At 45.8% G+C, this 24,404-nt stretch overlaps 1 protein-coding gene across 50 annotated transcripts in view; it reads right to left on the reverse strand.

The window, feature by feature from the left end:
• Positions 1 to 2,971: 2,971 nt before the first annotated feature.
• The window catches only part of MAP4K4 (mitogen-activated protein kinase kinase kinase kinase 4), a 166,218-nt gene continuing 144,785 nt past the window's right edge, over positions 2,972 to 24,404 (reverse strand). For 34 of the 50 annotated variants that reach the window (XM_047781394.1, XM_047781404.1, XM_047781403.1 and 31 more), the window contains 9 exons: positions 24,118 to 24,235; positions 23,640 to 23,810; positions 18,984 to 19,127; positions 14,185 to 14,319; positions 12,011 to 12,111; positions 10,482 to 10,631; positions 9,762 to 9,921; positions 8,861 to 9,000; positions 2,972 to 6,621 (listed from right to left, as the gene is read on the reverse strand). In XM_047781394.1, the coding sequence (XP_047637350.1) occupies positions 6,538 to 6,621; positions 8,861 to 9,000; positions 9,762 to 9,921; positions 10,482 to 10,631; positions 12,011 to 12,111; positions 14,185 to 14,319; positions 18,984 to 19,127; positions 23,640 to 23,810; positions 24,118 to 24,235 (1,203 nt within the window). In that variant the 3' untranslated portion in view covers positions 2,972 to 6,537. Of the gene's footprint in view, positions 6,622 to 8,860; positions 9,001 to 9,761; positions 9,922 to 10,457; positions 10,632 to 12,010; positions 12,112 to 14,184; positions 14,320 to 18,983; positions 19,128 to 23,639; positions 23,811 to 24,117; positions 24,236 to 24,404 lie in introns of those variants that run through there. The other 16 variants (XM_047781402.1, XM_047781392.1, XM_047781388.1 and 13 more) reach the window with 2 other exon arrangements.

Raw genomic sequence — 24,404 nt, forward strand, 5'->3', positions numbered from 1 at the left:
TCCAGAGCAGACAGAGCCGATCCCAGAGCTGCCCTGTACACTGCGGGTTGCGTTCCCCCAGGAGCACCGCTCAGTACACACAGGGGTTGCCCAGCCTGTCAGTCACCCAAGTGCCATCAAGTACTCAGAGGCTGACAGGCGCCCACACTTACTCAATGATGCACCAGGTAGAGGGGGTCAAGGGACAACCACAAGGCCTTCCAAGGAAACGTCCTCGATGCCAGAAGAGACACAAGGCCCCAACAGGACAAGGCCCTTTGCAAAAGGGACAGGTGAACCCGTCTGCCCAGGACAAGAGAGCAGAGGCCCTGAGCCCACCTGGCAGAGGGTCGGCCTGAGAACCTGACTCAGGGCTGGAAAGCTGTCCCTCCGCAAACAGGCCAGTGCTAGGGCTGCAGAGGGCCACGCTTCTGGAAGGCTCCCCAGTCCCACATGCGACCACTGTACCTGAACTGTGAGGTGCCTGACTTGAGCATCAAGAGCTCTGGGGGAAGGAGACTGCCGGATTTCTAAGAGCTCAAACTGCAGCAATCTGTGTTCAGGGCTGGGGCTGCATGGGTGGGGCTAACTGCACCTTTCACTAGAGCCCAGGACCCAGAGGCCATCAGCGAGCAGGTGAGTGACAAAGATTAAGAACCAGGAATGCCAATACAAAGACACAAAAGACAAAGACAGGGATAAACAATAGGATAAACTTTCAGGAGATGCTGCTAAATCAAAGGGCCGGTGACAAAGCACACACAGAGCAGGACTCCACTGACGTGAACCATCCCCATCCAGGAGGCAAAGTCTACACTGTGAGAAAGTAGATGGGGAGCTGCAAAAAGTTTAGGGAGATGGGAGGTGAGGGAGCTAGGGCAAGAGCTAGTGACAAAGGGCTGTGGGCTGCGGGCTGCCTTCTCAAGTGATTACTATGTTTAAGGAAGAACAGTGGGTATGTATGTACAACTCTGGGTAGACTAAAGGCCACTCTGCTTCAGTGGTGAATTTTGCAGTATGGAGTCTCTCAATAAAGCTGTTAAAAGAATCAAGGGAGTAGTAACATCATTTATTGCAGAAAAGCTGTTTAGCACTGGTTTCTAAGGTTTGTGGTTATGTCTGACCTGCAAATACACTGAAGGAGGGAGGGGAGTCTATGTGCTTAAGCTCTATCCACGGGGGGCGGGGGGGGGCATGCTGCCAGGAGCTTACAACTGAGACCAAAAAAAAAGTTATTTTATAGCATTTTGTGCTGGACTGTCACATTTGAACTTTCCAGTAACCAAGCAAACTAGGAGATGATTTGGGCCTGGCGGGCTCCACACTATTTTCGCCTTTTTAGGGCAGCACCTGCAGTATATGGAAGTTCCCAGGCCAGGGGTCGAATCAGAGCTACAGCTGCCAGCCTGCACCACAGCCACAGCAATGAGGGATCCGAGCCACATCTGAGACCTACACCACAGCTCACAGCAACACCAGATCCTTAACCCACTGAGCAAAGCCAGGAATGGGAACCTGCATCCTCATGGGTTCGTTACCACTGAGCCACGACAGAAGCTCCGGCCCCGCGAGGTCCTGACAAGAAGCCAAGTTGTAGTCGCGGGATGGGCAAGTCCTTGGGTCTGGAATGTGACTAGGTGGCCCCATGCCCAGCACAGGTGAGGTTCCCAGCCCCTTGGGTGCCCAGCTACCCCAGTGACTTCCTCACAGGCCCCAGGCAGCACAGGGGGCTGCTTTCATCATTGGATTAACATTAGGGTTTTTATTTCATGCTACAGAAGGAAACACCCAGGCAGCCATCTGGGAGACAGAGCAGTGAGACAGAGCAGTAATAGTTAAACCTAGAACCACCAACCTCAGCCCACGGGCGAGCTCTGCGTTCAGGAAGGAAGAAAGAGTGAGCGGGTAACACGGTGTCACCAGCAGGCAATCAGAGAGAATCAGACTATTAGCACAGGGACGTCGGGCGAGGTGAAGATGCAAGAGTTCCAGGAAGATTCTCAAACAGACACGATGCCATCGGCTGAGAGTGAAGGCAAAATGGACCGGCTCTGAGGGTCTCCCACATAGTACTTCTCCTGCAAGATGTCACAAGTCCTGTTCCCAACTTAATCCCTCAACCATCTTACTTTATAAAACGTGGCACCTATTTCTCCTCAAGTGAAAGTCAAACAAGGGCACCGCTCTGTTTGGTCGTAGAGCAGCCACGTCGCTGTACCCTGGCATGTGACGCGGGAATATCGGGCTGGCGCCAGTGCCAGGGGCTGACTCGCTCTGGTGGCTTCCTGGGAGTGAGATCTCGACCCATGGAGGGTGGGTGGGAGCAGGGGCTACGAGGGATGGGCCTCCAGAAGTTTATTCCTTGTCACTCACCAGCTGCAACAAGTGGGCAAGTAGGAGGGCAAGTAGGAAAAGGACACAAGTACTGTTTGGCGTCTAGGGATTGACATGTTTACTCTCGCCTCAGAGAGAGAACACGTTTCTAGCACGAAGCACAAAGGAGGGCACTGACTATTGCAGTACCTGAGAAGGATGCCCCGTTCAATGAGGACTGTTCCTGCCAGATGAGGGGGGTTGCACCCATGGACTGGCCACCATGACCCTGCACTGAGGGAATCCCAATGCTGAGCAGTATTTACCCATTTGAGGAAAAGCTCCTTTCATCACCCTGTTAGCTATGGAGCAGAGATGGAGCGTTTTACTTCTTAATCCCTTTCAGGATTGTGAAAATAAAACCACGCTTGTCCCTTAAGGATGAGCTCCCTTCTGTTTCTGGCTTCAGGAATGTGGTGCTCAAGAGGTCACCCTCAGTTTCATTCTAAGACCCTTGAACAAACGTTCACACCTCTGATGCCCTGAGCCTGGGTGTTACCCCCTGGGCAACCCATCAGGGATGGCAGGATGTGGGGGCCCTGCCCTGGGAAGAGGGGGTCCTTACAGGAAGGAAACATTCCAAAGGAACAGAATATATTTGAAATCAGGCCGCATAAAATAGGTGTTATCTTTACTTTATTTGAGGACAAAAAAAGGGAGAAGAGGGACAACAGTAATTTTCATAATACAGAGAAAACAAGTTAGCACTGAAAACAGAGAAGGCTGTGTGGACTTGCCACTGGTCTGCTTTGCAGCTCTGATTAGTAAATTTAATGCAGCTTGTCATTTGCATTATTGTTTAGCAAATTTATAATTGGCAAAATTAGGGATTATGAATCACTGTAAATGGACTAGTAAGACAAAAACCTAAATAACCCATAAAAAACCATTTAAAAATAAACCATAAATACGTGATGCACATTAGTGTAACAAAACTGCCCTTTGTAAACATTTTCTTCAACGTAACGTGCATGAGAAAACGTAAAAACAGTGAACTCAATACAGAGTCCAATTTAAATACAGAAAAGTATCATTTATTAAAGCTTTGACTAAACCTAGAGCCATACTGGTATTTTGAAGAGCACTGCTGTCATAGTTCTTAATGTTCTGTATTTAATGTTATCATTGTAATACTATTTTCTCTCTCCCCTTTTTTTTTCCTGCTTTTTAGGGCTGCACCCATGGCATATGGAGGTTCCCTGGCTAGGGGTCCAATCTGACCTATAGCCGCTGGCCTACACCACAGCCACAGCAACTTGGGATCCTTAACTCACTGAGTGAGGCCAGGGATCGAACCCGCCACCTCATGGCTCCTAGTCAGATTAATTTCCGCTGCACCATGATGGGAACTCCCCTATTTTCAACTGTAACTCTGCCATCTTGGCACTTCTGTGACATCACTACCCTGCTAAAGGAAAACGACATTCCCTTTCTCCAGAAGGATGAAACTGCGACAGCTCACCCTCTTCTGTGGAGAAACCCACCAGGCACCTGCTTCATGCTGTAGCAACACAGTCTGGTTCACAAGGCGGCGAGGCCACGAAGGGAAGGAGAGCCAGAAACCACCCCACAGGGACCAGAGGCCGCTGGCCCCAGTCAGCTAAGCCCAGGCACGGACTCTGTCACGTCCACCTCCAACCCCAGAGGGCTGGGCGCTCTGACCTGAGCCGGGACCGACCCCTCACCTCGAAGGGGCGTCTGGTTTCTGACAAGTTCTTGGTACTCAGCGATTCCAAGGAAACACCACTGGCGCCATCTGTGTGGGTCACAGCCCTGGCCTTACAGACACTGAGTGCATGTCAAGTCTGGATTATCAGGACCATGGGGCCTCATCCTTTTTTTTTTTTTTTCACCTCTTCTGTGTCAGTATCAGCAGCTTAGTATTTTTTCAAAGACACCTACCCAACTTTTACCTTTCACCAAAGCCACGCGTGGGGCGACAACTGATACGCCCCTTTCTCCTCCTGGCTCACGTGATCACTATGGTGCATTTCATCTTAGGTCAAGAGCTGGCAGCAACGTGACAATGACAGCAGTCCTCTGGTGACGGAATCTGCCCTTCTCGAGCCCCTCCCAAGTGGGAGGAGCTCCCCAATTTCCTCTACGTTAAGTACGAACCAATGGGAAAGAACGAGCTCTTTCTGCTCTGGACATCGCACTAAGCCAAAGTCACACGCACAGAAAACCCATCTACCCAGCTCGTCCTTTCAAAACAGCCTGTCCTGGTGGGGGCCTGAGGCCAGCTGCTATTTCTGCATCTCTGAGTTTCTGTTCTTTTCACTAGGTTTCTGTAATTCAAAGGAGAGCCTCTGGCAAATATGCTGACCCAGAAGAAAGAGAATGACGAGTCATAGCAGATGCCAAATGGGACACGAATGCCAGGCCGGGCCTCGGCAAACAGGTGCCAGTGATCACTGTATGGTGGAAGGAAAACCTCCATTTTCAGGTTATAAGAGAAAATTCACCACAGATGAGGATTATTCCCATGAAACTCCGAGCTTTAGTTTTGTGAACGCAGCATTCTCATCAGAATTCAAGGAGAGGAAGGGTGGGCAGATGGTAGAGCCACGAGGCCAGGCACTGCCCCTTTACCAAGAGATTAACATCCTCCGAGGAAGTGAGTGACCAGAAGCCAGTGAAACCAATTATTACCCAAGACATTTATTACAAATGTCATGAACATATTCATAAAGAAAAACTTGTTTAAAAAACAGGGAGAGAATGAGAGAGCAAGGGAGAGAACAGGAAGAGCCAGGGCTTCAATATCACACCTTGCAAAACACAGGAAGATGCTTTCTTATGAACGAGCAGTATTAACTACATTCTTAAAATTGTTTTAGTGCATTGCATTTTTAGAAAAGGGACATACCCCTGCCCCAAGGAAAGGTTCTGGCAACACTGTTAACAGTTCATGGGGGTGTCCCCACACGACCACCTGTCTGCAACACCGAGGTGACAACAGTGAGGCCTCTTGTGCCGTGGGCGATGGCCACCCGTCAACCACTACGGCTGAATCTGGTGGAAACGGAGCCATCTGCCTCAGCTCAGAAAGCAGACGCACCAGACAGCATGACAAGCCTTTTGGCTGTTCCCCTTCTTCAAGGACAATTTCTCTTGTGCCTAACTGAGACCTGTGACAAAATAACAGTCAGACTTCAATCAGATAGTTTTGGTATTAAGATTAAATTAAGCATTAATGTTTTCCCTCCAAAAACATATACTAAACCACCTCTTAAATGCATTAAAAACAATGAGGTAGGCAAAAAAAATAAAACACGTGGTTGAAAACAATTTTTCCCCTCCGCAAGTGCAGACGGTGGTGAAACTGCTGTTGCACTTCTAGGTTTAAACAAAAATTAAACCTTTGACTGAGGCAATGCTAATACTGTTACACAACAAGGTTCTGGCCAGGATTCAAATAAATGCACACCCTCTCTTTTTCTTTTTTTTCTTTTTTTTTTTTAAAGAATCACCTGAACATGATTTAGGCAAAACCTGGTACACTGGGGGGAAAAAAAAAAGAAAAGAAAAAAGACTGAGTTCTTGGCCCAGAGGAAGAGAAAAAAAAAAAAAAAGATTCCCAAGAAACCAAATGGGTCCCTAACCCACCCCGCCTCCCAAGCCCCACCCACAAAAAAGTTATCCTAGTGTGTCTTTCACATTTTATAAATATTAACTTCTTAAACCTGCACCTTCTTCTTTGTCCACATATCGTCACATTACAAAAAAAAAGAAATGTCAATTAAATACATTGTTAATGTTACTATATTAAATCTGCTCTCCGCTTCGGCGAACTGCTCGTCAGAGCGCCCTGTACACCCGCGGCCCTCACTTCCACCCCGCCCGCGCGTCCCGTCTCCACCGGCAGACACCACGGGCAGAGTCACTGGGACACGGGATCCTGGAGCGGGAGGGAGGCGTCCGCTCTGCCCGATGCTCGATCCCAAACATTGATAGCACCTGACGGGAGAGTCACAACAGCACCAGCTGCGTGGCAGCCTCGATTTATTTCGGACAGGAAGGGAGGAGAATGGGGGGGCTGGTCAGAGCGGGCGAGAGGGGGCGACCCCGCCCGCGGTGTCCGAGCGCGTCCTGGGCGCCGGGCGCTCCGGGCTCCAGTTGCCAGGAATTCCAAGTTCTCCATCTTGAGGACCCGGGGGGCCGGCCTCGCCACTGCCGCCACGCCTACCAGCTCAGGAGAGAGGTCCTGCCCAGCGTCATGAAGTACACCTGGCTGCTGCCCCCAGAGCGGACCGAGGCAAAGAACACCTGCGGGAGGAGAGGAGAGGGCGGTGGGGTCAGCGGGGCTGCGCACCGGACCCGGCTGCTGCCCGCTCAACGTCTGTGCGGAGAACGTTCATCTCCACCAGGAAGGCTGAGGAATGGGGTGGCCCTGCACCCCGAGAACACACACAAAAAAGGTGATGTTCCCCAAACTGGATCGAGTGTTTTCACCTCCAGTGCTCACACCTTCTTAAATAAGACACATGCGTCTGGCAAACTCTACCAGCAATGGGGAGGCTCCTCAGCAAACCACATTTTTCTCTTTTAAAAAATTACGCTGAGATGTCTTAGTTCTTCCATGGGACTCTACAGTCAAAGTAAAAGAATGTAGTTTTCTGCCTTTTCTTAATAAACTTTGATGGATATGACATCATGAATGATGAACCCAAAAAGCTGCAAAACCCTGGGTAAGGTCTAAGATTGTGTGGATTTTCAAGGTAAAGAGACGTGGGAGATACTGGGGTGGGGGGAGGCCACCTACACTGGTAAACGAGCGAAAGGGCTGCACGAAGAAGAGGGGTGGCAGTGACAGGCTTCTTTTGTGTGGCGTATGAAGTTGGGCAGAGGCCCAGATGCAAGGAGAAGTGATGGCCCTTCTCTGTCAGGTTGAATTCAATCTGAGAAGTCACCCTGAGGTCTGGCTGCTAGGACGTTTAATGCATTTTAACGTGATAGAAGAGGTGGAAATATTTCTAAGGCTGCAGTCAGCTGCCTCAGGTGGTCAGACATATTTTTATCCAGGTGGCAGGGAAGAGAGAAACCTGGGTTTAGAAAAGACCATCTCCACCTTCCCTAAGCAGGCCCAGGTGGGACAACACCCTTGGCCAGCTGTCTGCTCCATTCTGAGGCTGGGAGATTTGGGGAGGGAGGGAGTAGGTCCTGGAGAAGACAAAGAGGTGGCCAGTTGTTGTGTTTAGGGTTTTTTTGTTTGTTTGCTTTTTTAAAGTGAAGTATAGTTCATTCAGTGTAGTGTTAAAGTTTTCTGCAAAGTAATTCAGTTTTATATATTTACAGCTATTCTTTTTTGGATCCTTTCCCATTATGGGTTATTACAGAATGGTGAGTAGAATTCCCTGTGCTATACACAGGGTATATAGGTCCTTGTTGATTATCTATTTTATATAGAATAGTGTGTATCTGTTAACCCCATACTCCTAATTTATCCCCTCCCCCATCCCTGCCCCTCCTTTGGCAAGTATAAGTTTGTTTTCTATGTCTGCCTATTTCTGTTTTTACACAAGTTCATGTATATCATTTGTTTAGATTCCACGTACAAGTGTTATCATATGATTTTTGTCTTTCTCTGTCTGATTACTTCATTTAGTATGATAATCTCCAGGTCCATCCATGTTGTTGCAAATGGCATTATTTCAGCCTTTCATATGGCTGGGTAACATTCCATTGTGTATATGTACCACATCATCTTTATCATTCATCTGTTGACAGACACTTAGGTTGTTTCCATGTCATGGCTATTATAAAAAATGCTACTATGAACACTGGGGTGCATCTATCTTTTTAAATTAGTTTTCTATGGATAAATGCCCAGGAATAGGATTGCAAGATCCTATGTAACTCTATTTTTGGTTTTTTAAGCATCCTCCATACCGTTCTCTGTAAGGATATGGCCAGTTTTGAAACACAAGGTTTTAACTTGGGGCTTTGTTGCCCTGGGGTCTCACCTGCAGAAAGTGCTCTCAATTCTGCACAGAACAATCTATCCTATTGGGCATTTGTGCCATGTAAACTGTGAAGTCATTTCACTACTCAAAAGGCAGACTAACAAGTGGTGTGGTTTTGGTATGTATCAGGGGAGAGGAAACTTCTACTCTATCACCCACATTTCCATGGGGATTCCTTCTAATCACAAAAGAAACCCATCCATATAAACTGGTAGCTTTAACCTTCTCAATCCCTAAACCAAACATAGCCGAGACAGGCTACCTGACAGGTGAGGAGGGGGGTTTGAATGGACCCCCAAAAACTAAACTCAAAAATCCAACATGAGATGATTTCTGCAGAGATAAACATCTCCATCCACTCACAGCGAAAACAAAATAAAATATACCCCAACCTCCATAAACAGGTCTAAAAAGTCACTACTAGAGTTCTATGCCAATTATTGTAGAATCCATCCAAACCCCAAAGAAAGTCTCACTAAGCTCCACAGAGAATAAACCACTGCTAGAATGTGGTAGCGAGTGAAAGGAAAGGGGGTCATTACCTTGTCATTGCGTTCGCATAAGAATTTCAGTCTCTGAGCCCTTTTGTGCATAAACACACCGTCCAAGTGGCCAGTTTCCACAGACCGGATCTCTATGGCCTTCTCTCCCCAGCCCATCGTCTGATTGGATCGAATATATGCTTCAAAGGAAAAAACACATAATGTTAAAGATCAGGAAATCACCGTGAAAAAAAGCTACTTGCCTCTCACACACACCCCCAGCCACAGACAGACAGACACACACACCCAGTGACACCTCGAAATGGCTAGCAATTGGGGATTTTTGTTTCTGAGGAACTCTGCCTGGGCGCCCTTGCGCTTCACCCTGGGAGGCATGTTCCGAATCGACGGCTGAGTCTGCTGACTCCCCAGCGGTGTTCCATGCTTTTCTAGCACATAGACCCCCCTGCCTACAGATTAGCTCACATCTGCATCACATCGGTTAGAGAGACAGGGGAAAAGGCAAATGGACAGAGCCAGTGACCTGAACACAATAAAACCAGAGTGGTCTGGGGATATAAACTGAGGACCCTGAGAGCCCCAGGTGCTGCCTTTGCTCATGAACATATGTGCGAGGTCAGAGGCCACATGTGGACAAGGCTCGGCCACCAGCCGGTGAAAGCGATCCCTGACTTACCCATTTCCCTCACCTTCCATACATCGGTCAACAGCTCCACCTGTCCTACTCTCCCTGGCTCTCTTAAGGATTAAATGGAGGACTGTGAATGACAGGAGTGTTTAAAAATAACTACTTGGGTTTTTGTCCTGACATGAGACTGTTACATGTCTACAGTCTCCCACCACCTGCTGCCAACCCCCTCTGTTCAAGGGCCCAAAGGTCTGAACAACTGGTCAAACCAGTGCCTGGGGGGGTGGCTCTACCTGTCGGGGGGACACGCACCTACAGAGGTTGGCATCTCTCCCCACTGCAGGACCACATCCTTGGTGATCCGCCCGTAGGTATTCACGTAAACCCCTTCGTCTTCGTAGCACACCAGAAGCTCCATTCCGTCCGTATTAGGGAGGATAATGATTGCGTGGGGTTTGATGCTACATTGGATCTAGAGAAGGGGAACAAAACACAGGCACGCACATTTGTGGCTATTTCTGCCCCTGCAGAAGTGCTCAGGAAGACTGACCTGGGGAAGGTACTCATTCAGATTCCTGGTGATACATATAGCAACCGGAAGACATTGAAAAACCCATCTGATGTACATATGTCTGAACGTCTACCTTTTATAGGTCATACATTCTACTGGTTCACATTTTCTGAGGCCCCTGGAACATATTTGGATGGGGGGGCTCCACTTAGGAAATCATGTTCCTCTACCCACTCCCAACCCACGGATGTTCTGACCTGCCAGCAGCTGCCCCAACCCACCCCATGTTAGTGAAAGCCAGGACTAAGAATTCTGAGGAGGGCTTCAGAGCCAGAGAGTGGGTTCCCACTTGTCTCGGAGCAGAGAGCTATTGAACAGGGCACAGCATTTAAATACTCACCCCCACACCAAAGGGGCAGCAAGGAATCCCTGCTTGTGTTAGTTCACTACGCAGAGTAAAGGAAAAAGTCAAAACAAAATGAAGCCAGTCAACCAACCATAGAGTGTGGGTTCTTTCTTACGTGTGTGGGTAGATAAATGTCATAGACTGATCCTGAATCCACATCAACAGCATGGAATCCAGCACAGGACCCATAGATTACTTTCAACCTCTGGCCTTCCTCAACAGTGAGATCCACCAGTAATGGCTTATGCACCAATTCTCCAAATGACTGCAAGGAAGGAACCGCAAGAAAAGCAGTGAGGCGACGCAGAACTTCTTCCTTTTTTTTTTTTTTTTTAAATAATCTTCTTTATACTTTTTCCCCCCTTTTCCAGCTGCACATGCTGCATTCAGAAGTTCTGGCCAGGAATCGAATCCAAACCACATGTGCAACCTATGCCACCAGTGTGCTGGGCCAGGGATCTAACCTGCACCTCCACAGAGATGAGCTGGATCATCCCCCGCTCTGTGCCCCAGAGGGGACTCCCCAGAACTGATTTCTAATAGTTCAAACTAGAGACGCTAGACCCAGACACTCAGTTACTCAAATTACTGAACTACTTGGCAAAAACCATAAGCAAAAATACTCTTTAAGTCTTTATTTTGCTTTTGTCTGTTAATCAGCAACTGGAAGATGCTTGCTCTGCACCAAAACAGCCCCGGGGGCAATTCTTAAGGTTTTGTGTCCAATATCAAAATATTAATACTACTACTAAGTGATTGATAATATCTAATGTCATAGTAGTATCATTTTTAATTAAGAATTTTATAAATTTGTATCTAGTGCAAACTCTAGAATTACAAAAAAAGAAATATAAAAACACCTGCATAAAATAACTGCTAATATTTTTCTACAGTATTTTTCTTTAAACGAAGATGGTATATTATACATATTTTATTTATTTACTTTTTGGTCTTTTATCTTTTTAGGGCCATACCCGCAGCATATGGAGGTTCCCAGGCTGGGGTCTAATTGGAGCCGCAGCTGCCAGCCTATGCCAGAGCCACAGCAATGTGGGATCCGAGCTGCATCTGCAATCTACACCACAGCTCACGGCAACTCTGGATCCCCAACCCACTGAGCAAGGTCAGGGATTGAACCCGCAACCTCATGGTTCCTAGTTGGATTCGTTTCCACTGCGCCACAACAGGAACTCCATATTTTAATACTTTTCTACTTAATGTCCAATATACATTCCTTGTGTCCTTAAGAATTTCTGTACTAAAGTTTTTAACTAGCACTCTATTGAACTGATATACCTTAAGGCTGCCTATTGTTGGATACCTATCAAAAACATAAAGTCTACAGCATTATACACATCTATGACTTTAGGCAGAAGGTCACGGTCTGTTTTTTAAGTGTAGGTGGGGTATTCTGCCTTTCCATCCAGTTTTCTGCCCAACACATAACTCTCCCCCTCTCATGCTCTGAAGACTTAGGAAGCAGACAGCGAGGCAGATTCCATGAGAAACAGCCTCTTGCACGATCAACTTATATACTATATTGGCACATAGCCTTTAACTGATCAGTTTTATCCATTCAGTTTATTCCTGGCTCTTGGTCACAGCGTGAGTGATGTTACTTTTAAGTACTCTTGATGTTGTTACCTTAAAGGCCATAAATTTGTGGTATGGCTTGGGTGCCCACGCATAGACTTCTACTGAACTCTTCAAAGCAATTACCAGAAACTTGATTCTTTCATATTTTACTGAAAGAACAAGAAGAAAATAGGTCAGTATCAACGCGGAGCTCTAAATTCTTTTATCCGTTTTCTGCATCAGTCTATAAATATGGCTTCTATGGATCCATGCAAACCAACAAGAGAAAAATGCTGAGAGAGATCAAGTCCCAGAGTCCCATTTTCCAATCCTTTCGTGTACAAGTCGGGCTGCTCCCAGCTTGCCCGATGTTGCATCAGACAACCCCAACGCTCTGATTACTACCAGCAAGCACGGTAAGTATTAAATAACCGGGGGGCAGCATCAGGTTTCCAGCCCACAGTCTCAAGGGCTCAGGATCACTTCCAAGGGATAATGACGTGATTGACCAGCCGAGAGGCTCTAAAATCCCAGCGAGGGGTTGGATCTTCCACGTGGCTTCTCCTGAGTCCTGCATGGACCCAGAGGGCTATGACGGAGGGACCCAGAGGGACCCAGAGGGCTATGACAAAATATATATCAACTGAGTCTGAAACCTATGTCTGCCTCTAAGGTCAAGTATCACTTCAAACCACTTCCTGAGCTAGAGAGAGAAGAGTAATCGCTAGGATGCTACCTGAAATTCTGTACCCAAAGTAAAGAAAATCTCTCTTTGGCTTTATGTATAGCATACATAAAGGCCTCCTTTACAGCTCATTCAGTTCTCTGAGAGCTGGCAACCCTGCATAAAGCAGCCCTTGGAGGGGCCCTGGCCTCACCTGACGCACAACTCCCTGATGTCTGCATACGCTCTCCACATCACAGCACTATCCCCCACTCTTCCTCTGACCATGAGACATGGCTGGCTGATTAGATAACTTTCCTTGTTAAATTTCATACATCATCACTATTCAAAGAAATCACATCAATATTAAGATGTAAAGGATTATGAGGCTGTCCAAACCAGGGCTTATGGAGAGAATTTTCTGCAATGACGGAAAGATTTTCTATCCACCCTATGAGTATGACAGCCACTAAGTTACATGGGGCCACTGGACACCTGGAAGGTACTAGTGCCACGAGGAACAAAACTTTAGTTTATTTCTTGTTATTTAAATATAAGTTTAAATAGCCCCTTGTTCTTTTTTTTTTTTTTAAAGTCACACCTATGTCATATGGAAGTTCCCAGGCTAGGGGTCGAATGAGAGTTGCAGCTGTTGGCCTACACCACACCCATAGCAATGCCATATGCAAGCCACATCTGCTACCTACACCACAGCTCATGGCAACGCTGGATCCTTAACCCACCAAGCGAGGCCAGGGATTGAACCTGCATCCTCCTGGATACTAGTCAGGTTTGTTAACTGCTGAGCTGCAATGGGAGCTCCCACGTTACGCAGTCTTAAGTATACAAAGAAATCATGTGCCCATCTTCTCAACTTCCTATTTCCAATTCAATTAGAATACATCATCTTGCCCATAAAACAGAAATTTGGCTAAGCCCCATTGTTTCCTCTTTATTTCCAACTTTAGTGTCAGTATTTTGATTTTTTTTCCCCCTCAACGTATAAAAAAAGTTCCTTTTGGTTTTGTTCTTGTGAGATCTCATTTCATGAGAACCATGGCATGAAGGTCAACAAGGAAAGAACAAAACAGCTGCCCTCAAACACTGATAGGCCAGCAAGATTCATTTATTAGTGATAAGCATAACAGTTAATTCAAAAGACCAGCCTCAGCTCTTTGGGCAAACCCCCAAAGGTCCTAACACGCATGCCCAGACCCACAGGCCTCTAAGTGGGAACAAGCCTGCAGCGCAAAGGAGGAGCCCAGATCGGTGGGCCTTCCTCCGGCAGAGCTTCCTTACAGAGAATACTCTGAACCACATCCTTCACAGAAGAAAGCAGACTGAGAGGAAGGTGATAACCATCCAACAAGGGAAAACTGTGTGCTGAGCATGACGGTGGCTGGAGGATGGGGCAGTAGGAGCAGCTGAGTGATAAACAACAGTGCCCTGCAGGCCTTAGGGTTAGAAGGTGCCTCAGAAACAAGTTCATTACTCGAAGTTTCAAAACCGCATGGATTTTAAATGGAAGATCAGTGAAGCCCTGGAGAAACAATACCATTGTGACCGCCTCTGAACTTACCAACTTTGTAGTGAACGCATCCTTCCAGATCCCCCACAGTGGTCCAGCCCTGCTTCTTCTCAACTTCTGGATCATTGTGCAGTATTTTATTTCTTAACCATGACAGATAGTAGACACGTAACTTATCCTTTTTGCCTAGCAAAACAAATAGAAGTACTTTACGCACATATTCAAAACCAAAAGAAATGTCAATAAATATCCCCCCCAGGGAAACATTTTGTATCTGTTTTACTACAAACACAATCCAAGCTATTTAGATGGACTTCTGAAACACTACAGCACTGTCACCAGGTGTAGGCCTGAGTGAGGAGGAAAGATTTTAAAAGAATAAATATATAATAAACATAGGAACTCACGTAGATGGACAGAATCAGTAAATCACAAAGTAATACAGATACCAGCACGATACAGCCAACAGAGCTTATGAAATGCTTTCACATGTATTATGTCATCTCGTTCTCTAAATCCTCTAGAGTTACTATTATTTCCCATCTGACAGCACAAAAGGGTTATTACACCCAATGTGGGGACCTGACTCCAGCAAAAGGTTAAGCCATAAAGTGGAGACGAGCACAACGTACAGAGCTAACAGAAGACTCACGCCCAGAACAAAGAACTCCTGTAAATCAATCAAGAGAGACATAAGTTGACAGAAAAACAAAGCAGCAACTAGAAGAGGCAAAATAAGTTATTTCACAGATTCATAAAAAGGCACCTGATCTCATAGCCAATAGTGAATGCATAATAAGCCCACCCTGAGATACAATTTCATATCCATTAGAGTGTCTAGAATTAACAGAGTGATAACACTGAAGTATAGGAAGGTACAAAGTAACTAGACCCTGGTGTTGCAAACTGTAGGAGCACCTTGAAAAGCTTGACATTACCTACATAAAGGCAGGATGCACGTACACCCTACTTAGGATCCCGAAATTTCCCTCCTGACACAGATGTGTATCTACTGAGCGGCAACAACAAAGTGATGTTGAGCAGAAGAAACTCACATCAACAAGTTAAAGAAAGAAAATCACGTGATTATGTCAACAGATGCAGAAAAAAGCATCTGGCAAAAACCCAACACCCATGATAAAAATTCTCAGCAAATAGGAGTGGAAATGCCTTGATTTGATAAAGAACATCTACAAGAGAATTTATAGTTAACATCATACTTAATGGTGACAAACTAGATTCCTCCCCCTAATATCTTTATCATCCTATTAAACATCATATTGAATGTCCTAGCTGCAAAAGGATAAGGAAATAAAAGGAAAACAGATTGCAAGATAGGAAATAAAACTATCTATTTGCTGAAGACACCACTGTCCAGGTAGAAAATGCCAAAAAGAGGAGTTCCCCTGATGGTTCAGCAGTAATGAAACCAACTAGTACCCATGAGAAGGCGGGTTCAATCCCTGGCCTCACTCAGTGGGTTAAGGATCGATCCAGTATTGCCATGAGCTGGGGTGTAGGTTGCAGATATGGCTAGGATTCTGTGTTGCTGAGGCTGTGGTGGAGGCCGGCAGCTACAGCTCTGACAACTAGAGCATATGCTGCAATTGCATCCCTAAAAAAACAAACCAAAAAAAGCCAAAAAAAATTGGCCAAGAACCTTCTGGAACTAATAAGTGTATGTTATACCAAGGCTGAAAGATGCAATGTTACTATATAAAAGTCAATCACTTTCCTACACACTTGCCACAAGCAATTGGGAATTTGAAATTAAAAATGGGAGCACTGTATTGCAGCAGCACTAGAAAAAAAATGAAAAAGAAATGTTGTAAATCTAACAAAACAGCCCTATACAAAAATCTCTATGAAGAAAACCACATCAAAGGAGATCTAAATCAAGGGAAAGATATTCAATGGTTGTAGATAAGTTTCAATACCACTAAGAAATCAGTTCTGAAGTTCCTGTCGTGGCACAGTGGAAACGAATCCGACTAGGAACCATGAGGTTGCAGATTTGATCCCTGGCCTTGCTCAGTGGGTTAGGATCTGGCGTTGCCGTTGGCTGTGGTGTAGGTCGCAGATGTGGCTCAGATCCCAAGTTGCTGTGGCTCTGGCGTAGGCCGGTGGCTACAGCTCTGATTACACCCCTAGCCGGGGAACCTCCGTATGCCGTGGGAGCGGCCCTAGAAAAAGGTGGGGGGAAAAAAAAAAGTCAGTTCTCCCCAACTTGATGTATAGATTCAATTCAATCTCCACCAAAATCCAGCAAGTTACGTTGCACGCATCAATACACTGATACTGAAATTCATATGGAAAGGCCAGAAGAGACAACATGATTATTAAAAAAGAACAGACTTTCCAATTTCAAGGAAGACTCTCCAACTTCAAGATTTGCTGTAAAGCTACAGTAACCAAGATAGTGTGATACTAGGCAAAAGAACCAACAGATAAATCAATGTAACAAGAGAGAACCTAGAAATAGGTCCCTTTGACCAAACAAAAAACAAAACAAAAAAACTGCACACACAACCAAAAGTCATTCAATGGAGAAAGGAAAATCTTTTCCAAAACATTGCTAGAACTGGACATCCACATGCAAAAGAAAATGAATTTATAGAGACTTTGAAACTCTCACAAAAATCAACTGGAAATGCACCATAGACCTAAAAGTGAAATACAAAGTTATGAAGTTTCTAACAAAGGAGAAAACCTAGATACAGTCTCCTCTGATTTGGCAATGACTTTTTAACACCAAAAGCATGACCCATGAGAGAAAAAACTGATAATGCAGACCTCATTAAAATTAAAAACATCTGTTCTACAAAAGTCACTGTTAAGAGAATGAACAGACAAGCCATAGACTGGGAGAAAATATTTGCAAAAAACACCTACCTGATTAAAGACTTGTAACCTAAACAAAGAACTCTTAAAAACTCAGCAACAGGAAAACAAATAACCCACTTATAAAACAGGCAAGAGACCTTAACAGATACCTCACTAAAGACCCAAGATGGCAAACAAGCATTTGAGAAGATGCCCAATGTCCCGTCATTCAAACAAGAGGCTACTACACTGGCCCCAAATGCCACAACATGAAGGCTGACAAGGAGTGGCAGCAATCTTCACTCACTGCTTGCAGGAATGCAAAATGATCTCTGAAAGACAGGGTAGCCACTTCTTACAAAGCTAAATGCAGTCTTCTGCATTCCAACAATCACACTCTTAAGTATTTAACCAAAGCTGAAAACCTACATCGACATAAAAAACTGCATGCAAATGTCTGCAGCAGCTTTATTCATAATTGCTAAAACCTGGAAGGAACCAAGAGGTCTTTAAATAAGCCAAAGTGAAAAACTGGTACATTCAGCAACAAAAAGAAAGCTGATCCCCATGGAATATCATTCAGCGACAAAAAGAAACAAGCTGATCCCTATGAACCATTGTCAGATCATAAAATGTGAAGATGAACCATGTTTAGTTGTAGATGTGTATGTCTTCCAATTTTAAAACCAACTTTCCATCAACACTCACGTTTTAAATGGTTCTTTTCTCATTTAAGTATGAGAAGGACAGTGAAATGTTTGCATTTCAACAAACATCTTTACTTAAACCAAAAGTCTATTTGAAAACTAAAATAATGGCAAGAAAAACTGTTATACGTAAATAAATACAAGAAAAACTGTTACACGTAAATAAATACAAGTCTGAGGTAGCAGACAATTCAATCAAAAGCACTACTGATTATGACAAGTTAAGTCTTACGATTTTGCATCCTCTTTGACCCCAGCAATAATAGGAATTACTAGGAAATTACAATCCATGCAACATGGATATGTATGCCCAATAGTTTAATGCGCTATAAAAATACTTGTGAAAAATGTGTACATGGGGGGAGGAGAGGAATAAATGGAGAGACAAGAGCAAACAAGTAAGCACATCTTAGCACATCTATGCAGAGAACGTTCTGCAACCATGCAGGATGGCTATAGTGAAAGGATGTTCAGTGACATGCAAAGAGCAGCCCATAAGGTGTGGACCAATGCAATGGACGGGAGGCACCTTAACTTCAGGACAGTGGTCACCGAGGGTGAGCAGGTATGTGAGGAACGCCAGCCAACTGTACGCACAGCCGTGGATTCTCACATCGTTACAACTATCTGTCAATATATGGGTGTCGTAGTCTCTGTGTGTGTGAAACGTTGCGTAACCTTTTTGTTTTGCTTTTTTGTTTTGTTTTGATCTTCATTTTATTTTTTATTTTTTTGTTACTCAAATGAATTTATCACATCTGTAGTTGTATAATGATCATAACAATCTGATTTCACAGGATTTCCATCCCCCAGCCCCCAAACTGTCTCCTCTGGAGACCATAAGTTTTTCAATGTCTGAGAGTCAGCGGTTTTTCCCTCAAGCATGTATTCTGAGTGTGCGTATGCTTAGAGGACTGGAAGTTTAAAAAGCAAAGTTAAAGAAACACTGTTTTGATTTGACATTGAAAAAAAATCCACGACACGATACTGTCACCATCACTGGCAGAGAACAGTTTCTTCTACATGAAAGACCCCCGTGGGAGGAAGCGGAGGCAAACTTCCAGGCTGGCTGGGACAGGTCGAGGCAGCCAGGGGGGCGGGGCGGGGTGGCAGGTGGAGGAAGCGCCGGGCTCTCATGCACCCTAGACGGCAGCGTGGAGCCCCGAGAAGACATTTTCCCTAGCAGGTGGCTGTAAAATTGTGCCACGGTTCTATGTCATTTAGCTATTACTTCAGAAAATGAGTTCACGCCAGCTCCGCGCTGGTCGTCCTACACTTTTAAACCATTTTGTAAGCTTGCTTTCCTGAACACACGCTTACCAGATATTGTCACCAAGACATTCAAGCCTTCCAGGACGTCCATTTGTTGAAATCGTCTTCGGTTAATCAGAGGATACACCTTCCCTTGGCCACTTCTGTCCAGCAGCATCAGGCCACTCTCTGTACCCACCAGCAAGTTCACTCCTATTTCAAGGACATAGAAAGCCCACAGCGTTACACAGTGCTTGGCCAATGGCCTGGTTGTATGGAACGGAGAGCATCACCTACCTGGATAAGGGGGGTTTCCCCAAGTCCCCCATAAAGACATGCTTCCATCAGTCAGAGCTTAGAGTAACCAAAAGGCAACAAATCACAAGAGCGATGGAGAAACATTCACTTACGCAAAAGAATTTAAGGGGGAAACAAGCCCGCCCCATCCCCTGAACTCCTTCACCACCTCTCCAGTTTCCAGTTCTTCCTCAGCTGTCCCAGAACATCCAAGCCTGTGGCCTCCTGCGTTCCAGATTCTCCATCTCCTCCGTCACATCAGACACCTGAACCTTCATCTGCTGCCACAGTCTCCACCTGCTCCCTTCACCTATCTTTTCCCTGGCAGACTTCTGGAATAAGCCACACATGGCCCCTTAATCCTTCAGTCTGTGACTGATCTGGGTCTATCACTTAGTGTAAGGTTTCCTTAAAGGCTGTTCTCCAATACTGAGAAACAAACAGCAGCATCTGGTCCTGAGTGCCTTGGTCTCTTGGGCCCTCCCAGCCAGCTCTGTGCACCGCACCCCACCCCCACCCCCACCGCCCATCTCCCACTTCCATACACCTTCTCTGCTTCTTAAACACCATTTGCTAGAGCAGGACCTCAGAACCAGTAACCCCCAATTCCACAACCACCTCCCCACTCTCGATCCACTCTCAGCTCTCACTGAAACCAGCTTCTTGAACTCTGCTGTTTCTATCAACAGCACCCACACAACTGCTCTATCAAAGGAGCCAAGCTGCCGCCCAACCACAGAAGACACCCCTCCGACCTCTCCTCTGTGTACCCCACTCCAGGCTCTAGCCACCTCACCGCTACAGGTGGAGACCTGAAGTGAGGCTTGTTTCTCAGGACTGCAGAGCTAACAGCCCCCGCACCCACAACGCTCTGTGGCCATGCTGCGCCTTCAGACTGCATGCTCGATGTGAGGTGGTAAAAACCCAGACAGCCTTCAAAGCTCTCTGCCTACAAGCCGGCTCGCTTCACTTACACTTCAATTACACTTGCTTCCTTGGTCAAGAACCCCGGGCCTAAACTGACTGTCACATGCAGCCCAGGGCACCTCACACGCTTACGGGTTGGGCACAAGCATGTTTGCATGATTCCCTAAACTGGGTAATAAACTCACCGAGACGAGGGATAAAGTGTCTGGTGCTTTTACAAAGCAATCACTCACTCGATATTTTTGGGCGGATGGAAGGACAAGGAAGAAGAGCCTATATTTCTTGAACCATCGGATCCATGTTGATTCAACCATACTCTTTTCCAGAATCAAGTGAACAACTAAAAAGGCAACAAGCCAACACCCTCCCGCCCACCCTAGCTGGGTGCCTGGTCGATGCTGGGAGGGAAAGCCCAACACGTGGGGGGTAGGACCGACCCAAGCAAACTTCCTGAGGACACTGGAGACACCTTGGGTCCTGGGGGAAGTGGGGCATGTACACACGTACACACGTCACTGCTACCTCAGCGCCTGAGAGCGCATCAGGCACTCAAGGATGCCAGTTACAAGTACAGCCCAGAGTGCTATAGACGCCCATCTAACTAACGGCACCTGCCCTGGAGTCCTCAAGTATGTGGAACATACAAGGAAATGCAGACAAATTCCAGCGACAGACAGCCACTGTTTCTGACGATAACGTGACCAGATAAAGGTCCACTAATAATGCACCAGGTTTCCACTGCAGGACTCATCTTACAGAGCTTATTACAGAGTAATTAGTAATTTTTACTAATTACTGCCCTGTGCACGCAGCCCTGGGTTCTCCCCCAACAAACACAGGTGCTTTCCTCCAGCATCATTTCAATGAGACAGTTTTAGAGGCAAACATACTACATCACGCATGTAGCTTCAGAAAATACCAGGGAGGCCTCTGGAATTTGGGCCAAAAGGAAAAAACCTGAGTGTGTCTTACCATCTACAGTGCTCTTTAAAAGTGTACAAATTTTCAAGTATGCCCGTTTGTTCAGCATAGGGAAAAAGGTTTATAAATGCACACGGCTTCCTTCATTGCTTGTAATTAAGATTTTGGAACTGTCCAGACCAGCCTGTCCAAAAATACTTTCTACTGTGATGCCCAATGTGAGGCAATGCCCACAGGTGGCTACCAAGCATAAGAAATATGGCCAGTGCAGCTGAGTTATCTGAATTTTCTGTTTTAATTCATTTAAACGTAAGCAGCCACATGAAGTTGGTGGCTGTGACAACAGCCAGTGCTGCTATGGAAGACACTGACGTTTTTTTACTAATCAGGGAGCATCATGCCTTTGAATTAGAGCTCATGGTCTTACACTTTTTCAGGCTTACAACAAACCATTATGTTTTCACAAAAAAGAAGTTCTTCTTTAACAGAAATGTCATGCACATCAGATAATGATTTCATTCCAAGAAAAAAACTGTCCAGTTTGAAAATAGGTTTATCATCAATATTTTAAAAAATTAATGCTTAAGCAATGCTCCATTCATTTTCATACATTTTTACCTTGAAGTTGGCTATTTCGCCATAACTAAGTCCCTTGAAGTTGGCTAGTTTGCCATAACATTATTTTAGTGTTTTTCCCCTTCACAGCCTTAGGTCAGGTAATTCTAAATAGCTTAAAAGTTATTTGCAGCAGCACTGACAAAACACTGATTGATTGATCTGCAGCCAAAGAGTCCATTCCAAAGGTTCCAATTCATATAATATTTCACTATGTTCCTGGTCAATCTTCAAAATCGAGAAGCTAAAAAACCTATGTCAACTACCTAAATGGGTAATAACTACCCAAAATATGAGCCTTGCGAAATTTTCCTATTATTTGTGGTTTCCCAAATAAGCATCATTCAAACATCAGTCAAGATTTTAGAGTAAAAAAGATTAAAGATTCAAAAGAGCTGAAAAGATTTTTTCCATATACATAAAACTTGTAGATATTTTGGCACTTATGCCCAATTTTCTAATTCTCCAGTATATAGCTCCAAGAACTGCATAATTTTGTAAAACACTGAGTATGAGCAGTCAAATCTAGACAGTCACTGGAAAACAGCAACCTTGGAAATTAAAATCCTATGAAAAAATAAGTTGCACACTGCCATAATTTTCTATAAATATACTTTTTTAACCTGAAAACTGTTAGATTTTTTGTTTACATTTTTCTTTTATTTGTATACACTTATGCATATATATGAAACACAGAATTGTAAATCAACTATACTTCAATAAAATAAATTTTTTAAAAAAGAAACACAGAAATTATTATTTTCTTCATTTCAGATCTCTCTCCCAAGACAGACCACAGAAAAGTGAAAAATCCCTCTTTACCTCTTGGTCTCTACAGATTTCATTTTCTAAGTCCAAGCTTTCAGATGACAAATACTGCTTTTTTTTCCCCCTCTTAGTCACCGTAACTTCAGCATATGGAAGTTCCCAGGCAAGGGGTCAAATAGGAGCTGCACAACTATCAGATTAAATCTTATGTTTCTAAGACCAAGGGGACCAAGGGGACAGACCAAGGCCCAGGGGGTGGGTGAGGGCAGGGTGGTCAAGCAGGTAAGGGCCCTTCTTCAAGGACGGGGCAAGGGCCATCTCGAGGTTTAGCAGGTGAGCAAGAGGCCCCGTATAAGCCTCCATCACTGTGGGCCAGGTGAGTGACTCCTGATGGGGTCGCGGGGGTGCAGAGCCACCATGGAGGCTCCGGGGGAACCTGCCAGGAGCGGGTGCCACATCCCCCAGGCTTTACACTGGCAGCCTCAAAGAGTAAGAAACTTCCCTGAGCAGAAGCAGGGTCCCCCTCATTAGAAATAGCCGGTATCAGGATTCAGGGAGGAGACAACAGGTGTGGGGCTGGAAGGCGAGGTCAGGGTAAGAGCGGGTCCCCCTGTAGGGGAGGGGACATATCAGTCAGACATGGGTGACAGCCAGGAGGGGGCAGGGATGTGTGTGTGGCAAACTCCACCAACCCCCTAGTGGCATCTACACAAGCCAGCAGATGTTCCGCAGGTGAGTCAGTTCCCAGCCCTGCCTTCCCTTCCCACAGGTTCTCCGCCAGAGGCAGTCTCCTCCTAAGAGCCTCACTAGATGTCAGGCCTCAATCACAAAAGGCAAGGAGAAATGGTAAAGTGAAACATCTTAAGAAAAGTCATTTCAATTTTTTCATCCTCCCTATGGAACACGGACCAAATCAAACATCTTTCTCATCTTCTTCCTTTTCTCCTTTATATGAAGAAATGGAGATGAGTCATTCTTTCTAATAACCGAGGGCTGAAACAAGGGCAAGCCCGCCCGCACCTGCAGGACTCCATGGCGTGGGTGGGGGTGGGGGGAGACGGGACCATCAGCTTTCTGCTGTTGCACCTGCCAACACCACTTCTCAAACCCCCAAACTATCCAAAGCTGTCCTTCTCCCAAAGACCAGGCCACCCCTCAGAACCAAAAGCAAAGGGTCAGAGTGGCAGCCACACCTACCCCAGAGGGCGGCACACAGAATCTCGGAATTAAACCTCTTCTTGTATTTGCGAATCTCCGGGGTGTCACTCTGTGGCCGAGTGTTGGTGGGATTCACATTGACCACTGAGCCCTTCCGGGTGGGATCTTGCCTTATGGCCTCCGGCCGCATTCCATCACAGGAAAATCCCACTGAAACACAGGACACCTGGTGTTATTTTCTCTCCCCAGGAGCACGGGCTGGGCCTGCTCCCCGCCCCACAGTGGCCCAGAAGACATCCTAGTCACAACCAACTCTTTGCCAAGGAACAGAAATTTGTGGGAAACGTCCATGGAGAGGAAAACTGACTATACAACTCAATGCAAACAAGGCAATGCGAGGGGGGCGGGGTCTGGACAGAGGCCTGTGCCTGAGAAGCACACAGCACCGTGCCCGAGCGGCTTTGGCCAAGGGTGCAGGCCCGCTCGTGGGCTGCTTTCTTGTCACCACTTTACTTACCCACAGAAGTCACTGTTGTCCCACTAGACGGAGAAATCTGTAGTAATCTGGGGTCTATAAAAGGTGTAAAGGAGGAGGAAGATTTGTGTTTCTGGAGGGTGCTACTAGCGGACTGAGTCTGCAAGGAAATTTCAGTCGTATTAACACCATGGCAGTAAAAGGACAAACATAAAACACTTCAATCCACTTCTTCAGCACCCTGCTTCCCAATACAAAGTCCTGCCCATCTAATTCCTCCCCCAATGCTCGGGAGGTGCCTCTGCCTATGCACAAGCAGCCCCCCGCCC

This window comes from Phacochoerus africanus, chromosome 5 (genome assembly GCF_016906955.1).
Source record: "Phacochoerus africanus isolate WHEZ1 chromosome 5, ROS_Pafr_v1, whole genome shotgun sequence".
Lineage (NCBI taxonomy): Eukaryota > Metazoa > Chordata > Mammalia > Artiodactyla > Suidae > Phacochoerus > Phacochoerus africanus.